The sequence below is a fragment of the Pogona vitticeps genome, chromosome 2 (genome assembly GCF_051106095.1).
Source record: "Pogona vitticeps strain Pit_001003342236 chromosome 2, PviZW2.1, whole genome shotgun sequence".
Taxonomy (NCBI): domain Eukaryota; kingdom Metazoa; phylum Chordata; class Lepidosauria; order Squamata; family Agamidae; genus Pogona; species Pogona vitticeps.
In genome coordinates, this window is record NC_135784.1 from 163,715,372 (window position 1) to 163,733,687 (window position 18,316).

An 18,316-nucleotide genomic window follows, 5' to 3' on the forward strand; every position below is an offset into this window, starting at 1 on the left:
CCCAGGTTTAACAAATCCTTCATTAACACATCCTTCATTCAGCCGTGCTCCAAGAAAATAGGAGGGTGGAAACTTTCACCTTCTAGATAGTTGGGATTTCAAATCCCAAAAGTCTTAGCTAGCACGGCCAATGGCAAACTACTAAGGGACTTGCCATACCAGGTTCTGGGTTTTTAGGTTGTTGTTGTTTTTTACTACATTTTGTTAAAAAATGGGTGTTATTAACTGATAATGCAGTTGCATCTCTCAGTCCCGCCACCATTCAAAGCTTGAAAGGTGTCTTTCACTCAAGTGGGCAATATTGGGTAGCAGTAATAGGGTGAAAACTCTACCTCTCTTCTTTGGTTCAGACTGTTTCTCAGTAGAATATGGCTTTGAGTATTTTTCCAGGGGAGGGTGAACTTTGAATAGCACATCCCTGGTCAAAATACTGTACAGCAGTATGAATCCTGATCTATCTCTTTAAGAGAGTGGCTTAAATGGCAACTTGTCCCTGTCATTCTTTTTGAGTGCGTGTGGCTTCTTCAGAGACCCACATGCTTGGAAGAGAGATGTTTTTGATTCCAATGTGGTTTATTCTCTTTGAATGTCAGCTTTCTTTATACATTTACTTGCTTGAAGTTGTTCAGCAAAAACATGCTTTATTTTCCAAACACTAATGTCTCTGCGTTCTGACATTTTAAAACCAGGGTAATTCCCAGAAGATAGGGGGAGGGGACTTAAGTTTAAGCAGTGCTCCCCAACCTTGGATAACTCTGATGTCCTTAGACTACAGCTCCCAGAAATCCTGACCAGCACAGCTGGTGTTGATGGTTTCTGGGAGTTTTAGTCCAAGAACATCTGGGGACTCAAGGTTGGGAACCCTACCATAGTGTATTATTGAACTGAGCAGGCATGAGTCTGCCTAGGGTGGCCCTATGGAAAGAGAGATGAACTTGGAGGTCAGCTGAAATAGCTTGTGTGCTTTTTTGCATCAAGAGCTGGGAACCTTCTCTTCAATGTCAGTAGATTAAAATCAGTACTTTTGCACCTGGATCAATGCATAATGAACCAGAGATAGGAAAATTACTTTTTGGGTTTACTACTGGCTGTCTTGAGTGGGGTATTTTAAAAAGCTACTTTCACCACCTCTGTAATAAACTACAGAAAGTATTGCTACTAAATCTGGTGATGATTTCTAGCACAGATTTGGAAAAAAAAAAAACAGATCATGAGTTAGGCACCTTACTGGCACATGGGCCTAATCATAACTCCGCTTCTGTGCTCAAAGGCAGCCAAACACTGTATACCAGACAGTTGGAACAAAAAAGGTAAGGTTATTGTGTTCTCAAAAAATGATAACAAAGTTGTCAAGGATATAATTAAGGACCATGAAGAGGCTGGATACAATGGTGTCATACAGGGCAGAACTTTGGGGCAGACATCCAGGGCCCCGGGAAGTAAAATGATCCGTGGCTCCAATGCAACATGGTTTGCTTACTGTGTTTGAAGTAACTTAATATATACTGTATTTCCTTTAAGGAGGAAATCTGAGTAAGACCATAATGTCTGGAAACCAAATTAACAGCGCCGCTGGTTCCAGACTTTCTCTAGGAAGAGACTTGCAGTCAGTGCTCTGGCCACATCCCTGAGAATGAGTGCCATCGAATTCAGCGGAGCTTACTTTTAAGTAGGTATATCGGGACTGTGGTGTCAAAGCATTCTGAGCCCTTTTATTTGTGGAAAAAGATCATGGGGGCAGAGAAAAGGAAGTATTGTGTGCAGAGACGCAAAGTCAGCAGCATCCTGTTCTTTCAAATTTCAGGGCCAAAATCTGAGACCTGGGGCAGTTCCTCGTGATGCCATGGGCTGGGTCCTTGTGAGGTCATGGATGTAGGGCAAGCAACAGTTGGATCCATGGCCCTTTGCCATTGCTGCTTATGCAATGAAAAGCCTCAGGAGTGACGATGCTGGCACTCTGCTCCCTGCCTTGCTCCCAGTGTCATGTGGGCCCAAGTGCATGCACCCTTACCCCCCTCCCCATCCCCAACTCCATCCCCACTTCCTTCACTTCTGGCTTTGCACAAATGCAACACACATACAGATTTCTTTGCACTGAGCTACTGAGTGTTGGTGTGTCCAGGTTTTAAAGCTACTTTACACACAATAAGCACCTTCTACCTCTAGCACCTGTTATTCTGAGACTGATATGCTTGTATAGAGACCCGGGGAAGTGTAACAATTTTGTGAGACTACAGCCAAAACCCTGTGACCTGGCATCCCTATCTGCTTCCTACAACACACAAGTTAAATTTCTATTTTATATGTTGTTAGCCGCCCAGAGTAGTCAGTTGACTAAATGGGCGGGGAACACATTCAATAAATAAATAAATAAATAATTACATGAGTTTACTGCCACAACAAAGGTTGATAGACACTGTGGTTTAAATCCAGTTCTGAGTCTTAAGTAGAGTTGGCCCATTGGATAATGGATGACGGGAAACCCCTTACATAAACCCTATTGATTTAATTGTTCTGTTCTATATGGAAATACCAGCTGGATTTTGCTTTTCAGCCACTATATTCTCCTTTCCAGGTCAGCAGCCAACCAACAAAAATCGTTAAAGCAACCTAACATAAACATAATTACAATTACAGAGACAGAACTTGGTCTGGACAGGACAGGAATATTACAGAATTCACCTGATATTTAGAAAATGGCCCATAGGGGTGGGAGGGAGGTCTGGCCCCCTCATACAAAAAAAGATACTAAATTAGTACAGCCAACCCCCTGTGGGAAGGACAGTGCAGCAATGAGATGCCAGCTCATCAAAAGCTCTTCTCTCCAGTTATAAAGCTCATAGCAAAGCCAGTCCAAGATATTTCATTATTTGAGATGAATTAGTGAACAGCAGCCATCCTCATAAAGTCATGAACCCAAGGCCAACCAAGTTATTTCAATGCCTGAGGCAGAAAATTCCAGAAGCCTCTCAGCCTCTCTCCTTGAAAGCAGGATATAAAGGATACTGAGGAGGAGCAATTGGGGAAAATGGGAGGAGGAGAGTGAAAGGAAAGAGTAGGTTGATGCTCCACAGGGTTGTGCCCTGACCCCACAATACATGCCTGGCATGCCCCACCTAAGGGTCATATTCTTTAGGGCCCCCTTCTCCCTGACTCTCCGCCGAAGGGTGTCACTTGAGAAAAGAACCCTTGAGAGAAGTTGAGGAAGATTGGGTCCAAACCAAGAGTCATATCAGAAAGCAAGAGGAGAAGGCCTGCCCTGAGCCTGAGGTGACACCATTAGCCCACCTGCGTCACTCGCACCATGAAACACCTATGACACGTCCAAGGATGTCCGCAAGGGAAGAGTAAAGGTTCACAGGCCTTAACTGTGTATTATTAGACGATTTGTGTGAGAAGCAGGATAAAGTCCATCCCACATCTCCTTGCTCTTGTGAACTTAGTGGACTAGAATTAATCCCCCTACAAGGACATGGTGAAAGGAAACTGTGTGGCAAACGGTAACTGGAAATAGTTCTAAATAAATGTTCCCTGGCTGAGCTGAATGTTTTTTTCAGGGACACTCTCAAGGCCATAATGACACTGGGTGCAGTCTGTGGTCCCCATCCCTTTGGATGGGGTGTACCCTTGTGCTGGTTGGGGTTCATACGGGCCATAGTGCAAACCTGTCATTTTTACAAGTTCTGAATAGGGGAAGGGTGATATGATCCTATCTGCTTCTGCAGAAAAGCTTTATGAAACAGGTAACTGAGACAGAAATGATAAAAACGTGTAAAATGCAGAAAACTAGACTACTTTGGCTACGCGAGGAGATATGAAAAGTAAAGATTGTTACAGCTGATCATTCAAGATGAAAATATATGGGGAGTATAGGCAAGAAAAATAATGTTTTGGCTCAAAATCCTTAAAAGCTGGTTTGGATGTCGCACGGATTAATTGTTTGGAGGTGCCACAGTAAAAATTCCTAATGGCTACAACTGCAGTCCAAACTCTAGACCACCAGTTCCCAACCTTGGGTAGTCCAGGTGTTCTTGGACTGCAACTCCCAGAAATTCTGGCCAGCACAGCTGGTGGTGAAGGCTTCTGGGAATTGTAGTTCAAGCAAGAACATCCCGGGACCCAACGCTGGGAACCACTGCTCTAGAAGAATGAGAAGAAGAATTGGGAAAGGACAAAATAACTTTCTCACAAGTCTTCCAAAAGTGTTTTGGAAGTTTTTACTGGATTTAAAGTGTTTAATTTAGGCATCATTAGTTTTCTCCCTTCACAAATCAGAGAGGCATAGATGCAAGGCATGCTGCCTCCAGTAGGTGGCAGCATTGTGTAAATGATACAGGGCAATTAGCAACTGTTTTGGACTACAACTCCCATAATCCCTGACCATGGGCCATGCTGACTGGGGGTTATAGGAGTCATCCTTTGAAACATCTGGAAGGCCCCAAGTTGCTAATGTTAAGAATGTTTGGCATGGAGAACTGTAACATATCTTCCTAACTGGGTTACAGTATCAGTAGAGCTGTTGAAGTATATTGATTATGAGATTAAGTTGTGAATAAGGAACCTCATCTCTGTTATTACCACACTGAGATGACTGGATAACTCAGCTACTAGGGAGCTTGGTTCACCAGACTGTATTTCGGAACAATCAGCCTATGTAGCCTTGGGTGCCCCTTCACGGATTGCTGTCTTGTCATGGTGAAGGGGCTTGAGTAATTCAGAGAAGCTATGGGCTATGCCGTGCAGGGACACCCAAGACGGACAGGACATAGTGGAGAGTTCTGACTAAACGCAATCCATCTAGAGCAGGAACTGGCCACTCCAGTATCTTTGCCAAGAAAACTCCATGGACAGAAACAACAGGCTAAAAGATATGGTGCTAGAAGATGAGCTCCTCAGGTCGGAAGTTGTCCAACATGGTACTGAGGAAGAGCAGGGGACAAGTACAAGAGCTAATTAAGTGGTTGGGCCAAATCCGAAAGGACGCTCAGCTGTGGACGCGCCTGAAAGTGAAAGGAAAGTCTGATGCTGCAAAGAAAAATACTGTATAGGACCCTGGAATGTAAGATCAATGAACCTTGATAAGCTGGAGGTGGTCAAACAGGAGATGGCAAGAATAAACACTGACATCCTGGACATCAGTGAACTAAAATGGAAGGGAATGGGCGAATTCAATACAGAGGATTATCATATCTACTATTGTGGGCAAGAATTCCATAGAAGAAATTGAGTAGCCCTCATAGTCAACAAAAGAGTAAGAAAAGCTGTACTGGGATACAATCTCAAAAAGGATAGAATGATTTCAATAAGAATCCAAGGCAGAACTTTCAACATCACAGTAATCCACGTTTGTGCACCAACCACCAATGCTGAAGAGGCTGAAATTGACCAATTCTATGAAGACTTACAACACCTCCTAGAACTGACACCAAAGAAACATGTTCTTCTCATTGTAGGGGATTGGAATGCTAAAGTAGGGAGCCAAGAGATAAAAGGAACAACAGGGAAGTTTGGCCTTGGAGTTCAAAATGAAGCAGGGCAAAGGCTAATAGAGTTTTGTCAGGAGAACAAGCTGGTCATCACAAATACTCTTTTCCAACAACACAAGAGGCGACTCTACACATGGACATCACCAGATGGGTAATACCAAAATCAGATTGATTATGTTCTCTGCAGCCAAAGATGGAGAAGTTCTATACAGTCAGCAAAAACAAGACCTGGAGCTGATTGTGGCTCTGATCATCAGCTTCTTATAGCAAAATTCAAGCTTAAACTGAAGAAAGTAGGAAAAAACACTGGGCTAGTCAGGAATAACCTAAATCAAATCCCTTATGAATACACAGTGGAAGGGAAGAACAGATTTAAGGAACCCAATTTGGTGGTCAGTGCCTGAAGAACTATGGATGGAGGCTCGTAACATTGTACAGGAGGCAGCAACAAAAACCATCTCAAAGAAAAGGAAATGCAAGAAAGCAAAGTGGCTGTCCAACAAGGCCTTACAAATAGCAGAGAAGGGAAACAAGAGAGACAGGGAAAGTTACAGAAAACCGAATGCAGATTTCCAAAGAATAGCAAGGAGAGACAAGAGGGCCTTCTTAAGTTAACAGTGCAAAAATATAGAGGAAAAGAATAGAAAGGGAAAAACCAGCCATCTATTCAAGAAAATTGGAGATATTAAATGAACATTTTGTGCAAAGATGGACCTGATAAAGGACAAAAATGGTAGGAACCTAACAGAAGCAGAAGACATCAAGAAGAGGTGGTAAGAATACATAAAGAAATTATACCAGAAAGATTTTGATATCCCGGACAACCCAGATAGTGTGACCTTTAGCCAGAAATCTTGGAGATTGAAGTCAAGCGGGCCTTAGAAAGCATGGCTAACAACAAGGCCAGTGGAGGTGATGGCATTCCAGTTGAACTATTTAAAATCTTGAAAGATGATGCTGTTAAGGTGCTACATTCAATATGCCAGCAAGTTTGGAAAACTCAACAGTGGCCAGAGGATTGGAAAAGATCAGTCTACATCCCAATCCCAAAGAAAGGCAGTGCGAAAGAATGCTCCAACTACCGTACAATTGCACTCATTTCACACGCTAGTAAGGTTATGCTCAAAATCCTGCAAGGTAGGCTTCAGCAGTATGTGGACCGAGAACTCCCAGAAGTACAAGCTGGATTCCAAAGAGGCAGAGGCACTCGAGGCCAAATTGCTAACTTGCGCTGGATTATGGAAAAAGCCAGAGAGTTCCAGAAAAACATCTACTTCTGCTTCATTGATTATGCGAAAGCCTTTGACTGTGTAGACTACAGCAAACTATGGCAAATCATTAAAGAAATGGGAGTGCCTGACCACCTTATCTATCTCCCAAGAAATCTATATGTGGGACGGGAAACAACAGTTAGAACTGAATATGGAACAACTGATTGGTTCAAAATTGGGAAAGGAGTATGACAAGGCTGTATATTGTCTCCCTTCTTATTTAATTTATATGCAGAATACATCATGCGAAAGGCAGGACTGGATGAATCCCAAACCTGAATTAAGATTGCCAGAAGAAATATCAACAACCTCCGATATGCAGATGATACCACTCTGATGGTAGAAAGTGAAGAGGAATTAAAGAACCTTGTAATGAGGGTGAAAGAGGACAGCACCAATAATGGTCTGAAGCTTAACATAAAAAAAACTAAGATCATGGCCACTGGTCCCATCACCTCCTGGCAAACAGAAGGGGAAGATACAGAGGCAGTGACAGATTATACTTTTTTGGGCTCCATGATCACTGCAGATGGTGACAGCAGCCCCGAAATTAAAAGATGCCTGCTTCTTGGGAGGAAAGCAATGACAAACCTAGAAAGCATCTTAAAGAGCAGAGACATCACCTTGCTGACAAAGGTCCGCATAGTCAAAGCTATGGTTTTTCCAGTAGTGATGTATGGAAGTGAGAGCAGGACCATAAAGAAGGCCAACTGCCGAAGAACTGATGCTTTTGAATTGTGGTGCTGGAGGAGACTCTTGAGAGTCCCCTGGACTGCAAGGAGAACAAACCTATCCATTCTGAAGGAAATCAACCCTGAGTGCTCACTGGAAGGACAGATCCAAAAGCTGAGGCTCCAATACTTTTGCCATCTCATGAGAAAAGAAGACTCTCTGGAAAAGATCCTGGTGTTGGGAAAATGTAACAGCAAGGGGACGATAGAGGACGAGATGGTTGGACAGTGTCACTGAAGCTACCAACATGAATTTGACACAGCTCCGGGAGGCAGCGGAAGACAGGATGGCCTGGCGTGCTCTGGTCTATGGGGTCACAAAGAGTCAGACACGGCTTAACGACTAAACAACAACAAGCCTTGGGCATGCTGTATAGTCCGAAGGTACCATTAGAAGAAGGGGCTGGTAAACCACTTCTGACTACTATATATGTAGAAAATGCTGGAAAGGGTCTCCGTAAGTCAGAATTGACTTGACAACATACAATTATCCATTACCATATTATTAGCAATGGGTAGCCATGGGCATGCTGCTCTTTCAGCCTCAGCCTTTGCATCTGCAAAATAGAGATAATAAGTCTGATTAACTTAGAGGTTGTAAGTACAGAGGTGTAAGGATAACCAGATCATAAACATTGAGCAGTCTGGTGAGCCTGATACAAATCTGCGAAGAGTTGCAAGAGTTAAAGTTTCTATATCAGCAAGGAATTGCATGAGTGGGCACAAGTTCTAAATTTCTACTTGTTTGTCCAGACAAGAAAGGGGAAGCAGGCTGGCTGGAAACGGGTCTGTGGCAAAAGTCTGTGACAAAACTGTACACGTGCAAGAAGCATTCCTGCATGGCAACCCACAGACTGTACCTGCCCAGGAAATTGGGGTCTGCCCCCTGCTTGCTTATGCCCACCCAGGTTCAGCCCATAAGCACATCCCACGAGAAAGATGCCCACAAGGATGACGCAGGAGGAGACTGTGGGCTTCGAACAGCGCTGCAGCATTGCTCCCATCGCTCTTACTGAAGGACTGATCAACTGTCGGGGTAAGTCTGGTTTTGTGTGTGTGTGTGTGTGTGTTTGGTGTGTATGTGAAGTGTGAAAGAGGCCTCTTGATACCTTTGTCTTACATTTTAAATGAATGAAAAGCAATAAATGTCACATGAATAGTGCTTGAACTAAAAAACTGGTGTACGGTCTCCTTGTCAGTAATCTGGCTGAGTCTCTCTCCTGGCCCTTCTCCCCAGGATATAAAGAACATAAATCTTGCAGGTAATAGAAGTCAGTGAAGTAATGCACACTGTCATCTAAAAATGCTTCCCTCATAATACCATTATGTCCAGTAGCACTAGGACTGCTTTAACGAGGCTACACAAATGCTAAATATTGTCTTCTAGTGTGACTCAGCACACATGCGTGTTTCCAGTTTAACTTTCCTTAGCGCACATCACCTGGGCTATGAACCTCAAGTGCTGCTAGTATTGATTGTGGACCTTTGCTTAGCCCTGGGGGTGGGGGATATTTTCCCCCTTGTGCCTCCCTCATCCAAACAAAACAGCCAGTGGCATTCATGCCAGCTCCAGGAGAAAACCTGCTGGTCTTCCTACCAAGGGGGGGGGAAAGGGGTTAAGAGTCTCCAGGTCAGCACCACAGTTGTGTTCAAAGGTACTGTATCCGACGTCAGCATAACTGTGATATGCTGAGCCTTCTGTAAGAGAGGAACAATAAGAACAAAAAAGTTTAGCTGAGTTCACCACTGAATGCAGACACAGGTATGCTTTTAAAAAAACAAAACACTTTTTGCCCTTTGTAAAAAGGAATCATCAATGTGATAATTGTAACCAGTTTAAGCAGTAATCCTATAGGCCCTTACCTGGAAGTAACCAAATTCACTTCTGAGTATGTATGTATTTAGTCGCATTGTAAAGAAACAGGAGTAAATTGAAAAACACATATACAGAGAGATGCATACTGTATTTACTCCAGTGGCCTTTGAAAGTTGTCCAGAACACTGTTGAGTTTATTTTAGGCATGTTTTGAATTAAAGTTTTCCAGACATATATAAAGTGCAAAATATTATGCAAGGTAAAAATCATAATAGAAGGAAAATGGGCAATTCTAGACAAGGTTTTTGTTGTGCAACTTCTAAATGAAAGCCCATCAAGCATCTGGGGACCCAAACTTGGGAACTACAGAACTAGTCAGATATATTCCATTATCAACTCTGATTGGCAGCGATTTTCCAGGCACACAGAAGCAATGAGGATGCTTCTTGATGGAAGGCTCCAAGCCATGGGGGGTGGGGGTGGTCTTTTCCTCTACCAAAAAATGCTTTGAAGAGTTGGGAAAACATGAGAGAGTTAAAAGTGGAAGACATCATCTGAACCCTGAGTGGGAAAGCATACAAGAAAAACCTAACAGAGAAGCACCCTGAATGTTGGATTTTGGCATGCAAATCATAGATTCACCCCAAAAGAGCCACAGGTGGATGTTCCAGATAACCCCAAGACAACTACCATAATGCTTTTTGATCCCAACAGTTCTATGTTAAACTAAAACTCCTCATTTGGTGGGCGACATACCATAGATCAGATATCTGGGTAGACCAGAGCATGACCAACTGATCACGGTGGGATTTATTTCTAAGACTACATGTGCAAGATTGTTCTGTTAATCTGGATTGTACAACATCCACTAACGACTGTTAGGTACAGGCCGAACTTTTGTTATCACCTTAGATGGGTGATACAGTACAACAGCCTCTTTTACTGGGATCAACTGAGCCGCGATCAAAATGCATAGGAATCAAGTGACAAGAGGAGCATTTCTGAACCTGCTCCTGAGCCGCCTCCTGCCATTCACACAATCTAAGTGGTGCATTTGGTAGTTGATGGATGAAAGTCTTCACAGATACTGCACGGAATGAAAGCCTTAGGCGCACGTCTGAAATAAAGAGGATGACTTTCGATTACCCGTGCCAGGACGCAGCTCTAAATGATGCACATGGATGTATATGCATCGTGCCTGGCTATCTAAAGGCTGCAATCCGACGCAGGCCCCACCCGCGTGTAGCTCCCACTGAACCGTACCGGGCTGACTCCCGAGTCAACACCCAAGGGACGGAGAGCCTACACGTCAACCCTCCAAGGGACCCGGACCCGGGGAAGTGGGAGCAAGCGCCCGCCTTTTCAAACCACCCCGCAGAACTCGCACGCCCCCGCCTCTCCCCCTTTTACCCGACGAACACCCGCCCTCGCTTTTCTTTGCCTCGCCCGCCCAGGCTGAGTTTTAGCCTATGGGGCCGGCGAGGAGTCTCCACGTCCACATCCCCATTGGCGGAGGGAGAAGCGGGAGGCGGGAAGGGGAGCTGCCATTGGCGTCGGGAGCCAGGGGGCGGAGAAAGAGCTCGGCGCGCTTGCCCGGCTGGGCAGCTGCATGTAGCGGAGTTGTCTCTCGCTCCCTCCCGCCTCCATATTGAGGAGGGCGCGAGCCGAGGGGGGCAGCCGAGGCGCGGGGCGCGAGCCGAGGGCAGGTTCCGCGTCCGTCTCTAGACCGGAGCGTGGCCTGCCCTGCCCGGGCGGTGGGCGAGAGTGGCCCGGAGGGCGGGGGGGGGGGGTCGGCGGCGGGAGAGGGGGGGGAAGAGGGGCACTCGTGGGCATTGGCGGCTCTGGCGCCCGGGGAGCGTGGGTGGCTTCTTGGCATCGCAGGGGCCGGGCGAGGAGGGATTGGTGCCTGCCTTGGGTGGCTCCGCTTCCCCGGGGGGGGGGGGTTCCCTTCCCCTCAGGAGGCGGGTCTCCTCGGGTGTGAGAGGAAGGCGTGTTGGGGGCTACGCGTATCAAGGGGGGGTTATTCGGGAAGGGGTTTGGGGGGGGCGCCGCCCTCCTTTGGGAAGGGGGGCTTTGAGAAGTCAGGGTGCAGTCAGTAGGGCGTTACTTGAGGTGTGTGTACGGGGGGTCGGAGTGGGGGGAAACCCAGGGAACCTGGGTTGCTTCAGGGTTTTTGAAAGTGGGCAGAGTGCCCTTTGGCATCGAGTTAGGGGAGCCCCGCTCAGGAGGGAGGTCTTGGAGGTAAGGGCTCCCTCCACGCACACACATATATACGTGTGCACTCACTGGAAGGGTGTGGGTCCTTGAGAAAAGTTAGTTTGTGGTCGCTGGGGGGGGGAAAGTGGGCGTGCAGGAGGTGGGGGGCATTGTGGATCAGAGTCAGTGCTTGGCAGTGGAGAGAAGGCGCCCACGGGAAAAGGCTGCACCATTTGGAGCTGGGAGAGGGGCACTTGGCCTTTGGAAAGGAGAGGGTCCTCTATATGTGGCCCTTGTTGGCTTAAATGGTTTGCCCCAGGGATGAGTCTTGGTGCCTGAGGACCTGCTGGGCAGACCTTGGTGTGCACTGAATGTTCTGGAGGAGGTTTCTGCTTTGTCCCCTAAGCCAGCCAGCTAGTTGTTGAGGAATCGTGAGAAAATGGCTTGGGCTTTGAAGCTACCTCTAGCTGATGAAGTCATCGAGTCGGGCCTCGTTCAGGATTTCGATGCCAGCCTCTCTGGCATTGGACAAGAGCTGGGCGCTGGTGCTTACAGCATGAGGTAAGGAAGGGAAACTGTTTCTGCCTGGTTGTTTATAGAGCCATAGCTGGTGGAAATAGCAGCATGCATGGCGAAATCACCAAGCTCTGGGCAATTTAATAAAGCGAATGGCATATTGTCTTGTGCCACTTTCAGCTGGAGGTTGGCTGCCTTGGGTGTAGTTGCCACAAATGACCATTGTTGTTTTCCTGACATAGGTAGGGTTCTACTGAATTAAGTGCTGCGTCTAATCCTTCAGCCTCTCTGTAATAACGGACCTTTGCTGTTTCCCATTTGTACATCTGCTGCCCGTTTGTGTGAGGGCGTGAAAGCTTGTGCTGTATTTCTCTAAAGTGGGTGAAGGGGTGTTGCAGTATGTTGGTCTGTCACTCAGGCCCAATCCTGTCTCAGTCAGTGGATCTTGATGCAACATGAAATGAAAATTTTATCTTGTTGCTTGATAAAACTCTGAGCAGAATGGCCTTGTAAATTCCGGAACCTTGAGCTTGAACTTTAGTTGATCAAACACTATCTTGCACATTTTAATTTCTAACATGTTGTTTATGTTAGAATAATAATCCAAGCTTGTTAATGAAATAAAGTTTAATTTTTTTAGAGTTGTTAACTTATGGTACTCTGGCTTGTGTACACTTTTTAGCAATAGATTTCTTTGCTTTAAAGAGCATATATTGTTGAGATTCTACATATATTGAGAGTATCTAATCATTTGGTGTCTTTTCAGTAACACCCATTGGTTAACAGAGTGATAATTCATATAATCTTTCTATTTGTGGTAAACATTGTGGGCTAGATCCATTTATTAGACTCAACAGAATAACTCCTTTGAACCAATGGAGCTTTTACGTGAGTGTGACATAGTAAGATTCATTCATTCAGTGGCTGTATATTGGAACTAACAGTTTTACTCTCAGTATCTGCCTGTTTTCACAATACTTTCAACTGCTTCCTGTAAGCTGCAGCCATGCCAGCTGCCAGCTTGAATAGACAGGTTTCATTTAAGAAAGGATAGGCACCCTGTGTTCTTTAGCTGGACCACATGTTAATTTGGAATGCCCAAATCTAGCCTTAATACTCTGGATCTTCTGTTTGTTTCTTTAATTGTTACAGCTGGCACTCTCTGCCTACCAGGCATGTGAAATGTTCTATCTTAAAAAGGGGTTATTAGAAACATGGGCTGAAATCCTGTTGCTTTGTATAGTAAGTCACAACTAGAGTAAGCCTGTTGAATCAATGAAACTTACAAAGGAGCTGGCTCCCCAGATTCCCAGAGATTCAATGGCCTACTCTAATTGCAATGTATTATGCTAAACAACAGGATTTCAGCCAGGAGCAAAAAGCCAGACATACATAGAATGAAATTTGAGGATATCATTAAAATGAAAGAGTATCACTAAATGTTACATAGCATTAAAAGTCTGATAGAACAAAAGAGTCTCTGTAGCTGGTCTGAAGGAAAATAACAAAAGAGCCAATTTCACATCTTTCATTAAGGAGCTCTAAAATTAAAGGGCTGATATGAAATCTTGAATTCAAACCAACACAACTGTCTCTCCAAGTAATGAGAAATATAGCAGAGCTTCCTATCAGTTTAGTACAAAGAAGTCCCGTTTTGTAGTGGTGTTACTCTGTTCAACTCGCTTTCTACTCAAATGTGAGAACAGGCAGTTAAAGAGATCTGTGCCAGTTTCCCTGTTCTGAACTGAGTATACTAACTATTTTCCCAAATGGCTTTCTTATCTTTGGATGGCATTCCTATTCTGTCTTCTGCAGTTTACTGCTATGCCATGAGCAAAAAACTATAATATTAAAGGCCCCTGTGTACTCAAACTATTCAGCTTTAGTAAAAAATTGCATGTTGAATCTCCTTGTGGGTTAACTTTTGGATTCTTATCCTCTTTGAGTCATATGCACCTTGGGATGAGTAAGTCACCCTATGTGTTTACAGTGTAGTTGCTTGGATTAATCAGTCACTGTAAAGGCAGAATAAACTGCCCTCAAAGGGTGCATCTCCTTAACAATGATTTTTGTAGAAACAGCAGGATGATGCTGATTTAAAATGGGAATCTGAAAACCCATGCCCACCCAGAAATGGGAAACCTTACTTTTTAAACTATAGCCCAATAGCCAGGTTGGCAATGTGATTATGGGAGGTGTCCAAAAAAGAAAAGAAAAGCATTTCCCATCTCTTGTGCTAACATAAACTTGAGAATGGCCAATTTGGACTATGGAGGAAGTATAGAGGCTGCCTGTTAATAAATGGGGAAAATGGTTGGGGGAGTTGGTGTTACTGGTGCTGAGCCACATATCTTTGGAGGCATGATGCTAACTAAGGATATCACATTGTGGACCACAAGATTATACGCATACCAGATTAACTTTACAAATCAGTTTTTTTCAGAAGTTGGGCAGAAGTGCGTAAGAACTTGTGCAAGTGGCTTGTCCGAGTTCCATCCACCATGTAATGCCTGTGAAACCATTTAAAGGAACTTCTGTTAATACAGAACTCTGTGAGAACTCAGTTTTTAATATATATTTGTGTATGCAGTCTTTTTAGGTTTCATGGTGATGAAAAAGATTTTTACAAGGGTTCTTAGCTTCAGAGCTGATGGAGTTCTTCAGTATGGGTAGGGACACGTCTAAAGAAGCTGTCTTCCTCTTCTACCCACCTTGTTTTCTCTTTTAGACTGTTTACAATCTACTCAGGTGAATTCAGCATAAAAGTACTGTACAGTAGCAGGCTCCACCCTAACTGGTGCTGTTTTCCAGACCTTGAAAATGTCAGTCTGAGAATGTTTATGTCCCTAAGGTTGCACATCTGCCGTTGAGATTGTTCAGATGTAGCCATGGTGTGAAAGGACAAAAATGAGACCTGAAGTTTCTTGCGCTGACACACTGCCCCCCCCCCTACCCCTTTGTGCAGTGTGCCAGTTTTCTAGTTCTGCTTAATGACAAACCATAAGTTTACCTCTTTGGCTAAACCACCACACTGTAATTTGTGCTCGTATCAAACTGAGGCTTCTCGGTAAGTGCAAACCATCGTTTGGGAGCTTAGATAAACTGGTCAATTATGGTTCGTGACTAAATTGGAATTAGATGTTTGGGATTGTCCTGCATGAGTGGAGAGGAGACAGTAACTTTTAGATACTTTCTTCCTCTGATTATTCCATGATAAGACAGGCATTTGTAGTTTCATTAGCAGAGACTGAAGCACTGCAGAAAAGGGGGGGGGGGGGAACAATGATGACAAAAAAAACCCTGTGAGCAGCACTTTCCAGACGGAGACAGACTTAATGGATGGCAAGCACAGGTGATATTTCCTCTTAGTGATGCTGGTAAAGTTGTGTAATCCAGCAATACAGCTCATTAAATTCTGTTGACATAGTTACGGACAATAGAAAAAGAGCCCTGAGATTTCATTTAGAGCCTAGTGCTTGGACACTGGCAGGGTGTTTAAATGCACCTTGTGGCACCATGAGCAAAAGGAAAGTTCCTCACTTTCATGTACTTTGGGTTTCAGAGATAGTCACAAAGAGGAACATTTTCTGGTTTGACTTGGTTAGCTTTTGTATTTTCTTTCCTATTACTACAATCCAGAGCTTGGAAACATTAGGGTTTGTTTGTGTTTGTTTTTGTGTCTATTTGTTTTTGTTTTTTTCTTTTGGATGGCAAGTCCAAGCACAGCACAGCCAGCATGATGATGGCCATGGTAGCTGGGTAGTTCAGTGAATTATATTCTAGAAAGTAACTTTTCCAAGCTCTGGGCAGTCACTGTTCTTTGAGCCTTCTCTCCCTTAACTTCACTGTGTATTCTCCCAGGCTAAGAGCAATGACTTAAATGCTCTTTAGGGCAGGGTTCATCCACTGGCGGACACAACATTTGTCCAGACCTATATTTTTGTATAGATACCACTAGCAACTGCAGATCCCTGTTGAAGGCTGCCTGGTCCTCCCTGTCATTTTTCTCTCCTGATTTACTTGTTTGCTTCACATCGAGACCAGTTCTGCTCTACCTTTGGATTAGCAGGATGGGGTTGCAAGACTTGCAGGATTTCTGAAGAAAAGCTTAGTCAAGAACTGTCTTATATGTATAACAGCTAACAGTTGAAGAAGAGGGGCTGTATAGATTAAATGTGGGCAGATATCAGGATCTGCCTTTTCTAGTAGATCTCCCAAAATGTACCAATGAGGATCAAATGTTTGCATACAGTGATTCATTGTGTGAGGTAGATATACACTTAGAATTAACACGTACAGTATATCTGTGCACATAATTAGTCTAGGAATTCATTTTATTTATTTATGTATTTTAATTTCTATGCCGCCCAATCTACCCAGAGGTCTCTGGGCGGCTCACAACAATTTTCATTACCAGAACAGAGATCCTGGCTTTTTCATTTAGAGGTGGCAGTTCTTGCCTTTCCAAATTTTCTCTGTTTCTGTTGTCAAAGACTTAGTATTGCAGCAATTGCTTAATAGTTGGGAAGTACAGACCTATTACGGATCTCATGAAAAGTTCCCCAGAGATCTATCAATAGAGCCCAATCTATTTCTGGCCATCTGTGGTTGAGATTATAAATTACTACTCAGACTACAGCATCTACTGTTCTTAATTTCACCAATTCCATCCCCTTCCTTTTCAACTCAGTCCCATTGAGTGCTACTGATTATGCTGGTTGAGAGCCAATTTTATTGAGTTCTGCCTGCAAGTTTGTTAATGGTATTAAAGAAGACTCTGTATGAATCCCAGAGGCCTGCTTTCAACAATGTTGCATCTATATACTCCAGAAATTTGTTGGGGACCTTTCAATTTATTGCAACAAATGCCTTTTAAGTGAATAATGTTAGCATATTTATTTATTTATTTATTTGATTTATATCCTGCCCATCTGGTAGATTCTACCATTCTGGGCAGCTTCCAACATAAAATATGTACAGTACATTAAATCAGTACAAACATTATAATATAATACATAATAGATACAGTGCCTAAGATGTAAAAATAAAATAAAATAATAAATAGGGGAAAGAAAAGAGAATCAAGAGCTGATAGGAGGGAAGGCCTGGATGAACATCCATGTTTTCACTTGGCTTTTAAAAGTACCCAGCGTAGGGGCCTCGCGAATCTCCGGTGGGAGGTTATTCCAGAGGTGAGGAGCCACCGGCGAGAAGGCCCAGTTTCGTGTCTTTTCCCTCCAGGCCTCCCTCGGTGTCAGGCTCCTCAGCCTCACCTCCTGGCTTGCTCATGTGATCCGGGTAGATCTTGGTGGGAGCAGGCGTTTCGCCAGATATCGATGTCCTAAACTGTTTAGGGCCTTATAAAGTGAGCATTAGAACTTTGAAGTCAATGCGGAAACAGATGGGCAGCCAGTGCAGCATGGCCAGAGTAGGAGAGATATGTTGGTATTTTCTCACTCCAGTAAGGCGTCTGGCCACTGCATTCTGCACCACCTGAAGTTTCTGCGTCAGCCTCAAAGGCTATTGTTTGTAGCTACACACAGAAATACATCTATGAGGGAGTGGCTGTAAATATTGCTGGTGCCTTCTAAAAATCTGCATTACTGTATATCGAAGACTCTTTCCCTTGATATTGATAACATGGAGGCACGTCTGCTCCTAACTTGCAAAATGACCTTGTGCTATTGACTGTCCCCCTATGCAGCTGATAAAACAGATAAAATGGGATTGGTTGATAAATAGGTTGAAGACTTTACTAGGAGAAAGTGGATGGGAGACATGTATTTTTAAATAAACATCTGCCTCTATTTGTTCTTTGCTTTATCTTGGCCTTGAAATGCTTGTACATTTTGTAGGCTAGGTTTGGGCGTTCTCTGTATCATGGTATGTATTTGTGCAATTTTATGTGCTTGTTAGGGAAAAAAGTATTCCTTGTTGCTTCTGAGGCCTGTTCCTAGTACCACACAGTCCTTGTGTTAATGACTTTTAAAGAATTACTAGCCATTCATTTTCTTGGTTGCAGTGTGACAATGAGGAAAGCTTGACACAAGCTTGGGCTGCAGGGTTGTTGGTAGAGATGGGCACAAGCCACTGATTCGCCCTGGTACTTTTTCCTAGCCAAACAGCTGATCTGCAGTTCTTTGACCATTTAATAGTAGTACCCTGCCCTGACTCCTCCAAGTGCTGCTGCTCAACAGGTGCCCACTGGAGGGGCAAAGCTGAACCACGGATCAGCTGTTTGGCTGGGAAACTAACCACTCGAACCACAGAACTAGTGGTTCATGCCCGTCTCTAGTTGTT

General features: G+C 44.1%; 1 protein-coding gene across 1 annotated transcript in view; it reads left to right on the forward strand.

Annotated features, from left to right (window-relative positions):
* The first annotated feature begins 11,485 nt into the window (after window positions 1-11,485).
* The window catches only part of TFCP2 (transcription factor CP2), a 62,258-nt gene continuing 55,427 nt past the window's right edge, over window positions 11,486-18,316 (forward strand). Inside the window, exon 1 of the mRNA XM_020784537.3 lies at window positions 11,486-12,061. Coding sequence (XP_020640196.1) covers window positions 11,940-12,061 — 122 coding nt within the window. The 5' untranslated portion in view covers window positions 11,486-11,939. The remainder of the gene's footprint in view (window positions 12,062-18,316) is intronic.